General features: G+C 45.0%; 1 protein-coding gene across 3 annotated transcripts in view; it reads left to right on the top strand.

Annotated features, from left to right (window-relative positions):
• TMEM182 (transmembrane protein 182) overlaps positions 1-15,865 on the top strand; it is a 63,824-nt gene that overhangs the window by 35,324 nt on the left and 12,635 nt on the right. For 2 of the 3 annotated variants that reach the window (XM_005873600.2, XM_014545600.1), the window contains exon 4: positions 8,872-9,009. The exons of the other annotated variant lie outside the window; for it this stretch is intronic. In XM_005873600.2, coding sequence (XP_005873662.1) covers positions 8,872-9,009 — 138 coding nt within the window. The remainder of the gene's footprint in view (positions 1-8,871; positions 9,010-15,865) is intronic. 3 annotated transcript variants of the gene reach the window in all.

Here is a 15,865-nt window from a genome sequence, read left to right as displayed (position 1 = left end):
GGTGGGCCGGTGGGGGGAGGGGGTTCGCGCTGCGGTGCCTGAGCAGTGAGCGCAGGTTATTAGCTTCATGAACCAGCTGGTGAGCTGTCTGAGGCAGGACACGACACGGGCTTTGCAAAATGAGTGACATCAGTGTATCTTTAAACTGCAAATATATTTACATTTTATACCCACACAGAATAATTTATCAAAAAACTCTGAATTTGGAATTGTGATCATTTGGGTTGACATTTTTACTTGACTGTGTATGAAAGGTCTGTTGGGTAAATTATGATCTTATGAAATCAGGGATTTGTTAATATCCTAACAGAACAAACGGTTCACTCTTGCTGGGTTCTCAGCACCCGGGACAACAGTGCCCCTAGAGCTGTTTCTCTCCAGGCGGTGCCGCTGCAGCTCCAGGGGCTGCTGCCACAGCTGCCTAACACGTCCCTGCGGGCACTCGTCCACCAGTCCATCCTCCACGGATGCTGTTCCCATGCGGACGAAGCTGTGGTGCTCACACTCATTTCTGAGGGCTGACCTTCCGCCACCTGGAGGCCTGAGTGATGCAGTGTGGACAGAAGGCCTTGACTACCTGTCTAGGTTCCCCATTCCCCTCACCGACCTGGGAACAGCTGCAGGGACCACTTTCGCTTCCAGGGTCCCTGGACCGCTCCTGTGCTGGGATGCTGTCGCCTCCAGCCCAGTGCACGGCGAGGCAAGGCGGGGTAAGCCCAGCTCCGCCCTCCCAGCCCCAGGCCTGGCCTCTGCGCTGCAGCCTTGGGCTAAGGCTCCTCTGCGTTCCTCTGCCAGGGCGCCTGACATGCAGGGTTAAATGGCTGCTTTCCCTCACTGGACTGACTTCTGAGGGCCAGGCTGTGTGTATCTGACGTGGCAGTGTTGTTCCTGGCACCCAGAGAGACTGGAGGTGTATCTGCTAAGTTAGGTGACTTCAGGCGTCAGCAGTGCGCCCAAGGCTCAAGCAAGCTGGCGGCCTGCCCTCCTCCCTGGAGACACACTAGTTGGAGCTATTGTCTGCATGGGAATGGTTGGGAATGGAACTTACTCTCAAACAATCCACAGCTAAAACTCCCGCTGCTTTTGCCACTGTCTACATTAATGAGGTCTTCGTGTCTGCTTGTTTATTACATTACTACTGGAAAAATAAATACAGTAGGGCTTTATTTTTCTAACCCTTTACATGAAACTAAGAACAGATGCCAATTCTGGCATTAGCTTTCCATCTTGGTCTGCACACAGGCACAAAAGCACACACACTCAGGCACACATATTAATGTGCATAATTACTAGTCCACTCTATTTCATGGCCTCCACTGTCCTGAAGGTTTGGATGACTTTTAAATATCCATGTTTTATTGTTTTCAGAGAGGAAGGGAGAGGGAGAGAGAGAGATAGAAACATCACTGATGAGAGAGAATCATTGATCAACTGCCTCTTGCACATCCTCATACTGGGGATTGAGCTCACAACCCGGGCATGTGCCCTGACAGAGAATCAAACCATGATCTGGTTCATAGGTCGATGCTCAACCACTGAGCCACAAGAGCTGGGTTTGGCCGAAGCTGGTTTGGCTCAGTGGATAGAGCGTTGGCCTGCGGACTGAAAGGTCCCAGGTTCGATTCCAGTCAAGGGCATATACCTGGGTTGTGGGCACATCCCCAGTAGGAGATGTGCAGGAGGCAGCTGATTGATGTTTCTAGCTCTCTATCTCTCTCCCTTCCTCTCTGTAAAAAATCAATAAAATATTTTTTTTTAAAAAAAGAGCTGGGTTTGGATGGTTTTTATGTTTCCTGCCTGAACGATTTTTAATGGATGTCTCCCTACACGTCCTATTTATGCCTCTTTGGAATTTAACCTTTTAGATATACCCCAGATATGAGTTCCTTTGATATATATTTGAATCTGATATTTGAATTTGCAATGAAGTTAAAACTCTATATGTAATGTACTTTTTATAAATAAAACTGTGACATCAGGCCCTGGCTGGGTGGCTCAGTTGATTGGAGCATTGTCCTGCACACCGAAAGGTTGTGGGTTACATTCCAGTTGGGGCACATACCTAGGTTGTTGCGGGTTAGATCCCTGGTTAGTGTGTGTAAGGAGGCGACCAATCAATGTTTCTTTCTCCCATCTACTTTTCACTCTCTCTCTCTCACTCTCCTTCTCTCTTTAAAAAAATCAATAAACATCTTTGGATGAGGATTTAAAAAACAAACAAAAAACAGAGACGTCAGGAACATAGCTTTGCATTCTATATACACTCTTACTTAACAAACTAGACCATCTCAATGACTTGATGTCTTTTTCTACTGAAGAAAAGCAGCAGGATAGTCCACAAGTGAAAACTAGAAAATACTTCATAGAAGTGAAAATATTGTAATAATATGAAATGAAATATTTACATGGAATATATTGTTAGGAAATTTCAGCATACTCTGAGCTGATGATTCTAGATCTACTAGAATGAAATTACTAAGCAAATTGGTAAAAGTAATACTGTCGGTTAAAAATTTACTCAGGAAAATAAACTGAGGACACTGGGAGAACCATTTCTATAGCATCTGTTGTTTGACTAATTACTAGTCATCCTCCTCATTACACTTGTCAATCTATGGTCATTGGTGCCAATTCAACACCAACAGGAATCTCCAATTTGGGTGCTGTAAAGAAGGAAGCTTTATTCAGTGCAGAACAGCTCAATTTTGATACAGCACAGCTGTGAGGCAGTCCTGGGGCCAGGCCCTCTCCCTCTAGACAGCTCTGCTCTGCTGAGGCATCTTTAGTGTTTCAGCTCAGCCAAGGAACCACACTCTTTAGTCTTAAGTGAAAAGGGAAAGTGTACTCCTAAAGCCAGAGGAAAGGCAGTTTATATGGACTAAAGTCCCTGTCCTTGGTCCTTGATTGGTCTGTCCTCATGCAAATGAGGACTCCACATCCTCAAGTTTGATTGGTCCAAAAGGCACTGGGTCAGAATAGAACCACTCTGATTGGCCAGGGTTGTGCAACTCTGATTGGATGGGGAAAGACTCAATCCTATTGGTTGAAATAGGATTGTAGGAAACCTTTATTAGTGCTGGCTCAGATGACAGAAACACAGGGCAGGCAGGCAGTTCAGTGTTGGGGAGCACAGGAGACATGGTTGAAAAGTTTGTAAGGAGGACATTCCGAGAAAAGGGATGTGCCAAAGGCGGGGCCCTTAATTATTCCTTGACCCTTCCAAACAAATCTGTGCACATGCAGACCCCTCAGTGTTTACTGGAATCCTTATGCTTAATCTTTGGGTGTCCTTGCTTAAAAGACACTGGAAACACATGTGTCCTCACAATATTACTTACCCTACTGATTGTATCTAAAAGATAAACTTTATCTCAAAGTGCTGTTACAATAAAAGCCTAACAAGTCAGGCACTAGAGGCTGTCTGGTTCCTTTAGCCAGGCAGTCCCTTAGCCCTCTCTTTCACAGCGAGTGTGTTAGAGTAATCATTCATCCCTCGCTCAGGGTCTGCTGGTCAGCCCAGGCAGTTCAGCACAGGCTTTTCCATGAGGTGCACCTTGCCTGAGAGGCCTCTGTGCAGAAATGGCTGCTGGGCTCTGTTTTTTAAAATTTGAGCTCAGTTAGCCACCAGCAGCTCTTCCTGGTAGGTGCCTTCTTTTCTCTGTGTTTACACACTTGACCAAGGAACACTTTGTTAAGTCAAGTCACCACCACTTTATCTAGAATCAACAGAACTTCATTTCTTTGGAAATAGCCATTAATTCTTGCCTTCCACAGATTCAAATGAGACTTTCTTTTGATTAATCCAAACTGTGATGATATAGAGTACATGTAAACCCACTTGCATTATAAATCTTGCTTCATGTTCTAATAGGAACTAATAGAAATTCAATATTGCTCAAGGTAAGCATTGACTTGTATTTAATAGCACAGATGGATTTTAGATATGTTTTCACTTGGCACAGTCCAAACTTTCAAAGAGAAAGCTTTTCTGTTTTAATGGCTCATATAACAAACAAGGAAACAGACTGAGTGTTCTCTGAGACACATTTAAGACCTAGGAATCTTAAAAATATAAACCACAAAAACATCCTAGCCAAACAAAAACATCCTTCCCACTGAAATTTACAGTTCTATATATTAGTACTGAAAGCTTGTTCCCATTCCAGATCCATGGGATTAGTAGATAGATTTTTTTAAAGTGCCAACTGCAGATATGTAATAATAACAGATACGTAATAATACCAGATATGTAATAATAACAGCAAACATATTTGAAGTCTTACTGCATGCTACTTTTTATATATTTCCTAAATCCTTACTATAAACTTAGGTGAATAATATTGTTTTCTATATTAGAAAACTGATCTCCATCAAAGTAAAAATTAGTAAGGGGAGAGGCTCCAATATCATATAATCCTCTTCATGTTGAAAATTCTCTGAAGGCCTCAGTTTTACTTCACCCAGTGAAAGGACTCTACTCAATTCCACATGATGATTCTTCATTATAATTGAGCATTTAATTCTGGAATCAAAGTGTGCCACATATGCAAATTAGGTGATATCATTAGCTAAGAAACAGGATGTTCCAAGACATTTCGAAATAGTCTTGAAGTTGAGCAACTTTGAATGCTGAAGCACAGGCAGGAAAGAAAAGCATGCTGTTGGTGACCGCAATAAGGACTCTCACTTGGAAGCTATTTCTGTGTCTTCAGACAGCCAGATCCCCTTTCCCTTAAACACAAATCCGTTGCTCCTGCCTTTTCCAGGGAATGCAGAAGGAAAAGCCAGGCTATTTTGTTAGAGCAAATGAAGGGACAGGAGCTAGCGTTGTCAGCGGTGATAGCAGCTCTGGGGAACATTTATCCCTCTTTCTGTCTGGCTCTCTCTCAGTCTCCTTCTCCAGGTGTTTTCTCTCTTTCTTACAGTCTCTCTGCTTTTCTGTCTTCTCTGTAGCCTGATTCATAATCCCTCCCTCCTGCTTGCATGTGACCCTGGCTCCATGGTTCTTTTGGACCTGGCTAGTTCAAGGTTACATACATGTATAAATGGCAAACACTATATTACTCTGATTCCAAACCTATATTTCTTTCCCGTGTTATGCTGACAGTGTATTTTTATATTTCAAAGGTCAATATATTTTAAATAAATTAAGATGAGGAAAATATTTATGCAGATACTCACCTTTTCTGTTATCGCTTACTTCATTCTGGAAGTTTCAAGTAAACTCTGGTGCCATTTCCCTTCAGCCTAAAGAAATTCCTTTCACACATCTTTGGAGAGCAGGTCTGCTGTGATAAATCCCATTTTCCTACCTAGGAATCTTAAAAATATAAACCACAAAAACATCCTAGCCAAACAAAAAGTCATTGAGAAATGACTTTCTTTCTCTTTCATCACTCAAAGGCGTTTTTATTAGAAGCAGACTTTTAGGTTGATAGGTCTTTTCTTCTGGCATCTTAAAGATGTCTTCTGACTGCCACCCTTTCTCAGGGGACACTTTCAGTCCTTGGGACTGTTGGTCCATACATTTAATATTGGCATCCCCATCTCACCCCCAGTCTTGCTGCTTTCAAGACTTTTTCTTTGTCCATGGTTTTCAGTAATTTTCTGATGTGTCTGGGCTGAATTTTATTTTATTTTTTTAATTTAATTTAATTTTGTTTTATTTTATTTTATTTTGTTTTATTCTTAAAATATCATACAAGTCCTTCGGTTGATCTCTTACTCCCCTCCCTTCTGCCCCCCAACCCTCTCTGGCCTTCCCACTGCAGTTTGACAATCAGTTTGAGGCAGCTCTGCCTCTGTATCTATTATTGTTCAAAAGTTTGTAATGGTCTTTATTATCCATGTATGAGTGAGATCATGTGGTATTTTTCCTTCATTGACTGGCTTATTTCACTTAGCATAATGCTCTCCAGTTCCATCCATGCTGTTGCAAATGGTAAGAGTTCCTTCTTTTTTACAGCAGCATAGTATTCCATTGTGTAGATGTACCATAGTTTTCTAATCCACTCATCTGTTGATGGGCACTTAGGCTGTTTCCAAATCTTAGCAATGGTAAATTGTGCTGCTATGAACATAGGGATGCATGTATTCTTAGTGATTGGTGTTTCTGGTTTCTTGGGATATATTCCTAGAAGTGGGATCACTGGGTTTTTGAATTTATTCTCTTTGGAATTTGTTGAGTTTCTTGAACCTGTAAATTTATTTTTCACCAAATTTGGAAAGTTTTAGGGATTCTTTTTTTTAAATATTCTTTTTGCACTGACATCTTTTGCCTCTGCTTTAGGGACTCCATGGCACAAATATGAAATCATTTGATATGGTCCCACAATTTTCTGAAACTCTATCTAGTCATTTTTGTTTTCAATCTCTTTTCTTTCTGTTGTTCAGATTGGATAATTTATATTGCTCATTCTTCAAGTTCACCTGCTCTTTCCTCTCTCATCTCCATTCAGCCCTGGAGCTTGCATAATGGATATTTAATTACAGATATTTTATTTTTCAATTCTAAGATTCAATTTAGTTCTTTTTCATAGACTCTATTTATCTGCTACGAATTTCTACCTTTTTGTTCGTTTCAAGAGTGTTCACTTTAGCTTATAGAAAGTGGTTCCAATAGCTATTTTAAAGTCTGTCCACTAATTCACACATCTGAAGCTTTGGGTTGGCATCTGCTGATTGCTTCTTCCTTTGAGGATTGGTCAAATTTTCATGGTTGTTAGTATATCATGTAATTTTGGACTGTATTTGGACTTTTGAAAATTACATTGTCAGACTAGGCATACTGTTAAAATTCTCTGGCAAATATTGATTTGTTGTTTGAATAGGCAATCGACCTGCATGGTCTGCTCATTTCTTCTATGATGCTAGTTTCAATGTCAATTCAATTTTCAGTTATTTTTATGCTATATAGGTCAAGGGGGCATGCATCCCTCAGGGCTAGCTCTGGTGCTTGGGTGACTTTATCACCCAAGAACTGTACTTCAGTTCTTAAAGCTTTGTTATACTTCCTTGGGCATTTTCCACATATGGGTAACTTGAGGTGTGAGCTCATTACTTAAGTAGCTTCAAACACAGACTTAGAGATGCTCATCTCAGTTCTCTTATGTCTGTGGGATTTTCCCCACATCTTCTGGCTTCTAGGACTCCCTTACCCAGTTTTTTTGACAAGAAAGTCTGGGCTCTTTCAGAGTTTTGGCCTCCTTTACTGTGGCACATTTTCATGTAGTTACACCACAGTGCAAAGCAGGAGGGAAAAGAGAAAACACATACCATGATCCCCCCACTTTTTGCACAATAGATGTGAAAGTAAACTATCTGGAGGATTGAATCATCATTTGGGATCATAAATGTCCATGACTCCACTGAGGAAGCAGTGCAGATTTAATTTTGAGGCAGGACTAAGAGAACACAAGGAGATAAGTGGACATGGGCATTTTCCCTATACTTTGGCCTGTAGGGGCCCTTCATTCTGCTTCTTATAAGCAGAATGATGACTTAACTAGGGTATTTTTTTCCTGTTTGCACCTTTTACAAAGTTCCCAACTTATCTCACCTTCAGGCCAAGTTCAGAAGGAGAAAAAAAGGAAAAATTCGGGCAAGTCTTTGCAGCTGAGTTGACCTCAGCTACAGATTCGAGTTCCTTCCTTATACCACTTGCTATCGTTTGCTTTCTGGAGTCCTCAGCTAGGTCTTTGCCATGATTGTCCAGTTTTAGTGTGATCAGGGGAGGGTCAGAATGGGCTCCTCTCATTAATGTTTTTACCCTTCACACTTTCCATGGAACCTGCCATGTGATATGATGAGGCACATAAAGTGATTAAAAATCAACAGCATTGGTTTTGAGGTAAATTCCACTTGTTATTCCTGCCTTCAAGGCTGAGTTATTCACACAAAAACCCCAGCCTTCTTTTCCCATTTAGCTGCATGACTCTTCAAATTCCCATCTTCCCATGCATTTTTCTCTAAGATTCCAGTTGATTGACATATGTTTTTCTTTGCCAGGTGGGCTTGTTGAGAAAAAACATTCTTTGCTTCATTATAATGTTTTTGTTTGCATACAAATTATAATTTTAATATGATTCACAGAGCTTTCCCTTGTTTACACCAAAAGGAATTTATTTTTGTGTTTTAGCCTTTGGGAAATGATACATTTGTTTAACAGATTGGTAATTATTCCATTCAAAATTGATCATTAGGATTCCTCTTTATTTGATTACTATGAACATATCGCCAAAACCACAATCTCTTTTCTACCAGCTGTATCCATTAATTCAACCTTGCTGGTCCTTAAATAAAAGATCACTATAACTTCTCATTTTGAACCTTTTTAGGAACAAAGATTGATAGAAAGTAATAAATCTTAGATATATCTAATTTAAAATCTCAATCTGTTTACAAAAGTTTTCTTTTTGACTTTGCTTGTTATTTTTATTATAAAAATTATCTTAGCAAGATGTAACTGGCGGTGTTTATACACGCAAATTCCTTTCATGTCTTTTGTACACTTGGTCTGAAGCACCTATAGGTGACCCAATGGGTACTCACTCAAGAGAACTTTTTAGAACTTAGGGTGTTCCCACTTCTAAAGCAGAACATCTGGTCAGGAAACTGAGCTCCCAAAGTCTACTAAGCATGTGTGTGGTGCACACCCTGAGCATGAGCTGAGTTAAGGCTGACTTCACTGAGTCCAAAGTCACCTGGTGAGGTTTCCACTTAAAGAGAAGCCAGGATCCACAGCCTGGTCCCACCTGGCAGTGCTATGGCTGCAGTTAGAAAAGTGAAGAGGCAAGAAACTCGCCCGCCACAATCTGTGCGTTCACAGTCTAAGTGTGTTTTTCTTTTCTCCTTTTCTCCTGGGATCTTCAGTTTACCGTGGTTTCTGGGCTGTCTTCATGCTCCTGGGGGTAGTCGCTGTCGTGACCGCGAGTTTCCTGATCATCTGTGCAGCCCCTTTCGCCAGCCACATTCTCTATAAGGCCGGCGGGAGCTCATATATTGCTGCAGGTATGTAAGTGCTATGGGTGTGCTTTCTAGCCCTGGGTTTTCTCTGTGTTATATATTGGCCATTTATAGTTTCAGGTATCAGGCCTCCAGTAGTAGGGATACAATTATATTCATGTGTAATCTGTCTAAGTTCTACCTGTGCCTCAGACACTTTTCTAGGGACTTGGCATTTTCCATGTGCGAACACAGCTAATCAGCATGGCAGTCTTGGCTCATTGTGTCCACATCATATGAAAGAGACAGTTGAGGGGAATCTGTGCTCTGAGAGCCTTTGAACATATTCATCCTATTAATTTCCTGTCTTTGTAACCTTAGGACACAGGTGAAGTCCTCTGTGTGCTCTGACAAGGGCAGCCGAATCATGATGCTCTCTTGCCCGATTGCCCGCGGGAGAGAAGCATCGCCTACAATGTCCACATTCGGTTTTCTCAGTGTGATGTGTGTGCATTATCTAAACAACCCTCCTCACTGTAAAACCTACAGGTATTTTAGTCAGCTTTCCAACTAGTCTTTCTAATTCCTACCGAAATGATCATAGTACAAATAAAAAATAACTGAATAGTCAAGTCTTGTGAATTTTAAGCCCCTTTCATTTAATTAGGAAGTAAAAGCCAGAACACTAACTTGAAAACATGAGCTCAATGTTGTTTGTGAAGATGACAATTCTAGAAAATTAGACCAATGTCAGTGTGACTTAGACTGAGCTTTTCGTGACCACGCTACGCTGTCACATTAGACAGAGGACAGGGTGTTTCTACAAGAGAACGCAGTGACGGCGAAGGGAAGGAGTGGGAGGAGAGCTTGTCTTTATTTATCACCATGGCAGACAGTGCAGGAGGCTGGCCATGATGTAATCTAATAGCTTCTTTAAGCACACATTTTACATAATATTGTGCTTAATTCTGCGGAGAGGATAAACGGAATGGTCAGATATGGATCCTCTGCTCCGGGAGCTCAAAAACAAACTCTGTGAGGCCAAGCGCCTGTTTAACTTATTCCATTTCAACTCTATTCTTCACTGGTCTTCAAGGGCCTGTATCAAGAGCCCAGATTTGCCCATTTAAACTAAGATATAATTAAGATACAATTCACATATTATAAAATTTGCCATTTTAAAGTATTTCAATACATTTACAGAGTAGTTCAAATATCATCAGAATCTGATTCTGGGATATTTTTATTAGCCCACAAAGAAACCTCATCCTCTCCTCTCCTCCCCCCAACCCCCAGGGAGCACTAATCGACTTTCTGTCTCTATAGGTGGCCTTTTCTGGACACTTTATATAAGTGGAGTCATAATATGTGGTCTTTGTATCTGGCATGTCGTTTCCCTGCTTTAAATCATAATTCCTTAAGACCGAGCTCCTTATGACTTGGGACCTTCTTTACTACCTGTTTTTTCTCTCCCAACCACATTCTACCCTCATTTCATTCAAAGGTCTAGTTAAGGTACACATGTTCCCTGGTCTTCCCAGAAATAACAGCTCCCTGCTAAAATATGTAAATATTTCTTTCTTTTCATTCGTTGATTTTCTTTTTGAATCTTTCTCAATAAAGGTAATGTGTAATAGAAATAGGTTAGTACTAACACATGGGCAGCACAATTTATTTACTTATTAATTTTTTAAAATATATTTTTATTGATTTCAGAGAGGAAGGGAGAGGGAAAGAGAGATGGAAACATCAATGATGAGAGAGAATCATTGATCAGCTGCCTCCTGCACACCCCCTGCTGGGGATAGAACCCACAATCTGGGCATGTACCCTTGATAGGAACCAAACCCTTCAGTCTTCAGGCTGACTCTCTATCCACTAAGCCAAACCAACTAGGGCAGCACAAATGATTTAAACACAGAAATGTTCTGGTCTCGAGTATGGGCTTAGGGAAGTGTGTGTGTGTGTGTGTGTGTGTGTCTGTGTGTGTGCACACGCGCGCGCACGTGGACGAGTGTGTGTGTGTGTGTGTGTGTGTGTGTGTGTTTATGTTTAGTGCTTTTGAAAACAATTTAGCCATTTGATAATTGTGTGAAAAAGTAGTATATCCAACTAGACTTTTCAGGGTGATCACTTCATAAGGTATATAACTGTGGAATCACTATATTGTACACCTGAAACTAATATAATATTGTGTACCAACTAGACTTTAATACAATTTTTAAAAAAGAATTAGAGTTGGCCAAAAACCCTGCAGAGGCATTTGATATGTATTCATGTGCCTGTGACAGTGTATTTTCATTTTTAGTGAATCTTTTGTTGTATGTGGGTAAGGGGCTGAGATCCTCCCTGCTCGGGTCTTCATGCAAAGACCCCGGCGTCCAGAGGTGTTCTGGGAGCCCATTCTGCAAGCCACCGAACTACAATTATGAGGGCACTTCCTTTAAGAATTTTATTTCCTTCCTGGCCCAATTCCTTATTGTTTACGTAGGACTGCTGGTTTCCCAAGAACAGAGGGAGGCCTTCTCTTGGATGAGGTACAATATTACTGTTCATCTTACCAGTTCAGACAGGAAAATGGTGTACTCGGGAGTAACTAAAGTTTACTTTATAGTTGCAATTTCCATCACAAAACACAAACTTTGAAACAGCTGTGGGCCAGTAAATCATCCTTAAACTTGCGTAATTATTGATGGAAGAATTTTTAAAATATTTCAATTCTCTGTTATTACCATTCCCAGATAATATGAAAGTTAACTTATTTTTTTCTCAAAGTTGAAGATGGAAATTTACATGCTATGTTATACAAAGATGAAGAAAATATGAAATAATCACTAGGATTGTTGCTTAGCCAAATTTTTTTCTGTACCACATTTAATACCTAACCATGCGTATAGCCATTTACTGAGTTAAAGCGAATTTATAATGCTTCCCTTGGTCAGATTTTTAAATTTTAGAAATGAAGAGGTTCCATTCCATGTACCTAGTATTCCAAAATATCTTTAGTTTTAGGCCTTGCTTTGTCATTCCGGCCTAGCCGAGTCTCCCAGGCTGCCTGGTGGCACCCGCTGTCCTCGGGCAGGCGGCGAGGAACAGGTGCGGCCTGGAACCGGTTGCCGTGGCTGCCTTGTCAATGCCATGGACAGGATTGGACACGCTCTTTATTTGGACAGATGGCCTCGGGACAGGGCAGAACCAGTGTCCAGATGGCACTGCTGGGCGTGCACACGCAGGACGGCTCTTTGGCATCAGCAAGAAGGTTGTGGGGGGCATTCCACGTGTGGCTGGACATGGTGCTACAGCAGCTGCGAGGGGTGGGTCCATGGTATTCCTCTTGCTCTGGAAACAGGTTCAGAGCAAGGCTCCGAGGGCGTGGGCTGCCACTCCCTGCACTGGGCAGATACCCCCTCAGGCAGGCGGGCCAGGCCTGCATTCCCAGGGAGTTCCATCTGACTGCGTGCATGGAATTGTCAGGGCATTCTTGAAGCCAAGCCTCTATTTCCATCAGTCTCACCCCCCTCTGATCCCCCCCCCGCCCCGTTCTTGAAGCCAAGCCTCTATTTCCATCAGTCTCACCCGCCTCTGATCCCCCCCAACCACAATGCTTAAACAATTGGTGATTTTTTTGCATTTTAATTTTTTTTTAATTCCCTAATGCATCATCTATATATTATATTGTGTGTTCACCACCAAGTCAAGTCTCCTCCCATCTGGACTTATCCCCTTTACCCTGAAGTTGGCTTCCATGTGGCCTTCTGGAGAACTCTTACATACCAAGGGGTGACCTTGTCTTCTCCTGACCCTGTGATCCTGGAGGCCACAGGAAAGATGCAGAAAGCGCAGAAAGGGTAGATCCCCAACCCTGCCACAGGACAGGCCACACACTGCATTGCAAAGCATTAGTTTGAGGAGAACGTGACTATAGAGCTGCTATTTCTAGTGCCCAGGCAAAGAGACATCTATGTAGGAACTGGTGTTCATCATAAAACTTCTAAGTGAACAAGAAGGGATGGTCTGGATGCTGGCATGGATTCAGCCAGGGCACTAGAAATGTTATTGACCAGCAGCGTATCGGGGTGCACCTGACATCCACGCCGGAAATCACTTCTTCCCCAATACACGCTGGGATCAAGTTCTGCTGAAGGAGGAGCCGGTTCCCCCTAAATCCCTGCTGGACCTTCAGGTGGGTGAGGCTGCACAGGCATCTTGTGAGTCAGGGGTACAGCAGCCCCTATTCTAGGGGCTCCGCAGCGTCATCAAACCCTTGAAGGTGGTGGAGCGAAGGCGGGCCTGGCCGCTGCCCCGCCTGCTGTCCCTCCCCAGACAGCTGTTCCTGGGTCACGTCCCCGGTGGCAGGAGCGGCAGGAGCGAGGCGGTGAACCTGCAGTGCTGGGCCTGGGACAGGAACGCACCCTCCTGCGGCGCTCTGCCCCTCTGGGAGGACAGGCGCTGGAAAGGCGGGTGCACCTGGTGAGAAAGCAGTGCGTGCTCCGAAGGGAACAGGAAATTCTATCTGCAGTGGTTCTGACTCAGAAGTAAATCCGATTTGTGGTTTGTGTCCGTTTTCTTTCAAAAGCCCCATGGGTTGGTAGCAGCTCCTCAGTAAGCGCTTTCCCGGCACCAGGTGAGATAGAGGTGGTGGCTGATACACGGCCCCGCCCTAAAGGCTCTCAGAAGCCCAGGGCCCTGTCACCCCGGTTCCCTTTCCTGTGGCTGAGAAAGCTTGGCTCAGAGGCGCCCGTCCTCACCAGGCAAAGCAGGACCTGGCCTCAGGCACCTGGATGTGGGGACGCCTGAGAGCAGGAAGGGCCAGGAGAGAACTGCGGAGGCCCAGGCTGAGGCCAGAGGCAGAGGCCAGGGCAGCGCTCCCACCTGACAGCGCCTCTCCCCACCTGCCCACCAGCCCACCTGCCCTCTCCTCTCTCAGTGAGATGGTTACACACAGGCTCCCACCTGCCCTCTCCTCTCCCAGTGAGATGGTCACACACAGGCTCCCACCTGCCCTCTCCTCTCTCAGTGAGATGGTTACACACATACTCCCCGCCTGCCCTCTCTTCTCCCAGTGAGATGGTTACACACATACTCCCCCTCTGCCCTCTCCTCTCTCAGTGAGATGGTTACACACATACTCCCCCCCCGCCCTCTCCTCTCTCAGTGAGATGGTTGCACACATACTCCCCCCCCGCCCTCTCCTCTCTCAGTGAGATGGTTGCACACATACTCCCCCCCCGCCCTCTCCTCTCTCAGTGAGATGGTTGCACACATACTCCCCCCCCGCCCTCTCCTCTCTCAGTGAGATGGTTGCACACATACTCCCCCCCCGCCCTCTCCTCTCTCAGTGAGATGGTTGCACACATACTCCCCCCCCGCCCTCTCCTCTCTCAGTGAGATGGTTGCACACATACTCCCCCCCCGCCCTCTCCTCTCTCAGTGAGATGGTTGCACACATACTCCCCCCCCGCCCTCTCCTCTCTCAGTGAGATGGTTGCACACATACTCCCCCCCCGCCCTCTCCTCTCTCAGTGAGATGGTTGCACACATACTCCCCCCCCGCCCTCTCCTCTCTCAGTGAGATGGTTGCACACATACTCCCCCCCCGCCCTCTCCTCTCTCCGTGAGATGGTTACACCCCGCCTCCCCCCCTGCCCTCCCCTCTCTCAGGGAGATGGTTACACACATACTCCCCACCTGCCCTCTCCTCTCAGTTGAGATGGCTATACACAGGCTCCCTGCCGGCAGCCCAGGGGCAGGAGTGAGGACAACAGGCCTGAGGCCAGGGGTTCTGGCCAGGATGTGTGCAGGTAGGAGTTTTCCTGAGAAATCCCAAGCATAGCTTCCCAACCTTATCTAATAAAGAGGGAATATGCAAATTGACTGTCATGCTGTAACGGTCACGATGGCTGAGCCCACAGCGGAGGCAGGGATTTGGTAACACAAGATGGCTGTGCCAACAGTGGAGGCCGAGTTTCCGTAATGAGCCTTAATGAGCAATCAGCAGGGACACCCCCCCCCCCCGCCTGAGGCTTGACAGGGGACCTCAGGCCATGCCCCCCATCCTGGCGCCAGGCCAGGGGACCTCAGGCCATGCCCCCCATCCTGGCGCCAGGCCAGGGGACCTCAGGCCATGCTCCCCACCCTGGTGCCAGGTCAGGGGACCTCAGGCTGTACCCCTGCCCAGCAGGGCTTGACAGGGGACCTCAGGCCGCACCCCTCGCCACAGTGCCGGGCTGGGGGATCTGAGGTCCCACCCCCTGCCCGGCAGGGCTTGACAGGGGACCTCAGGCTGTGCCCCCTGCCCTGGTGCCAGGCTGAAGGACTTGAGGCCATGCCCCCACCCCAGCACCAGGCCGGGGAACCTGAGGCCACATCCACCATCATTTGGGGCTTGACAGGGGACCTCAGGCTGTACCCCCTGCCCCAGCACTGGGCCAGGCAACCTGAGGCCACACCCCCCAGGAGGGGCTTCACCTAATGGGGGTGGAGCTGGATGGGTCTGGGTCTCGTGTGATTTTGAGGTGCCACGGGTGGGCGGCAACTCGACTCAGGGTCCTGTGGCATGCCCCAAACTCTGAAAGGAGGAAGATTTTCATATACATTTTACTAATTTTCTTTGATCTCTGACACTTCCATTATAGAGAAAGGGCAAATAGCAATATTAAAATATTTCCTCTAATTAATTCCCTTTTAATGTGCAAAAATTTCATGCACCGGTTCACTAGTAGGAACAGAATATTCACCGACGCCTAGGGCTGAACATTGTATTCGCAGCTCTGGCTCCTTGGAGGTGCGAGGTGGGAAGAAAAGGTGATGGATAAGCGCTCTGGGTGCTTATATGTCAGCAGATGCACTTCTCACAGTAGAATCTCCCATTGCGTGGCCTGTTGAGTGGCAGGGTGGGGGTTGTGCTGCTCAGTTACAGGCC

The sequence above is a fragment of the Myotis brandtii genome, unplaced genomic scaffold (assembly GCF_000412655.1).
Source record: "Myotis brandtii unplaced genomic scaffold, ASM41265v1 scaffold415, whole genome shotgun sequence".
Taxonomy (NCBI): Eukaryota; Metazoa; Chordata; class Mammalia; order Chiroptera; family Vespertilionidae; genus Myotis; species Myotis brandtii.
Note: the sequence above shows the minus strand (reverse complement) of the source record. Positions and strands in the feature narration are given on the sequence as shown.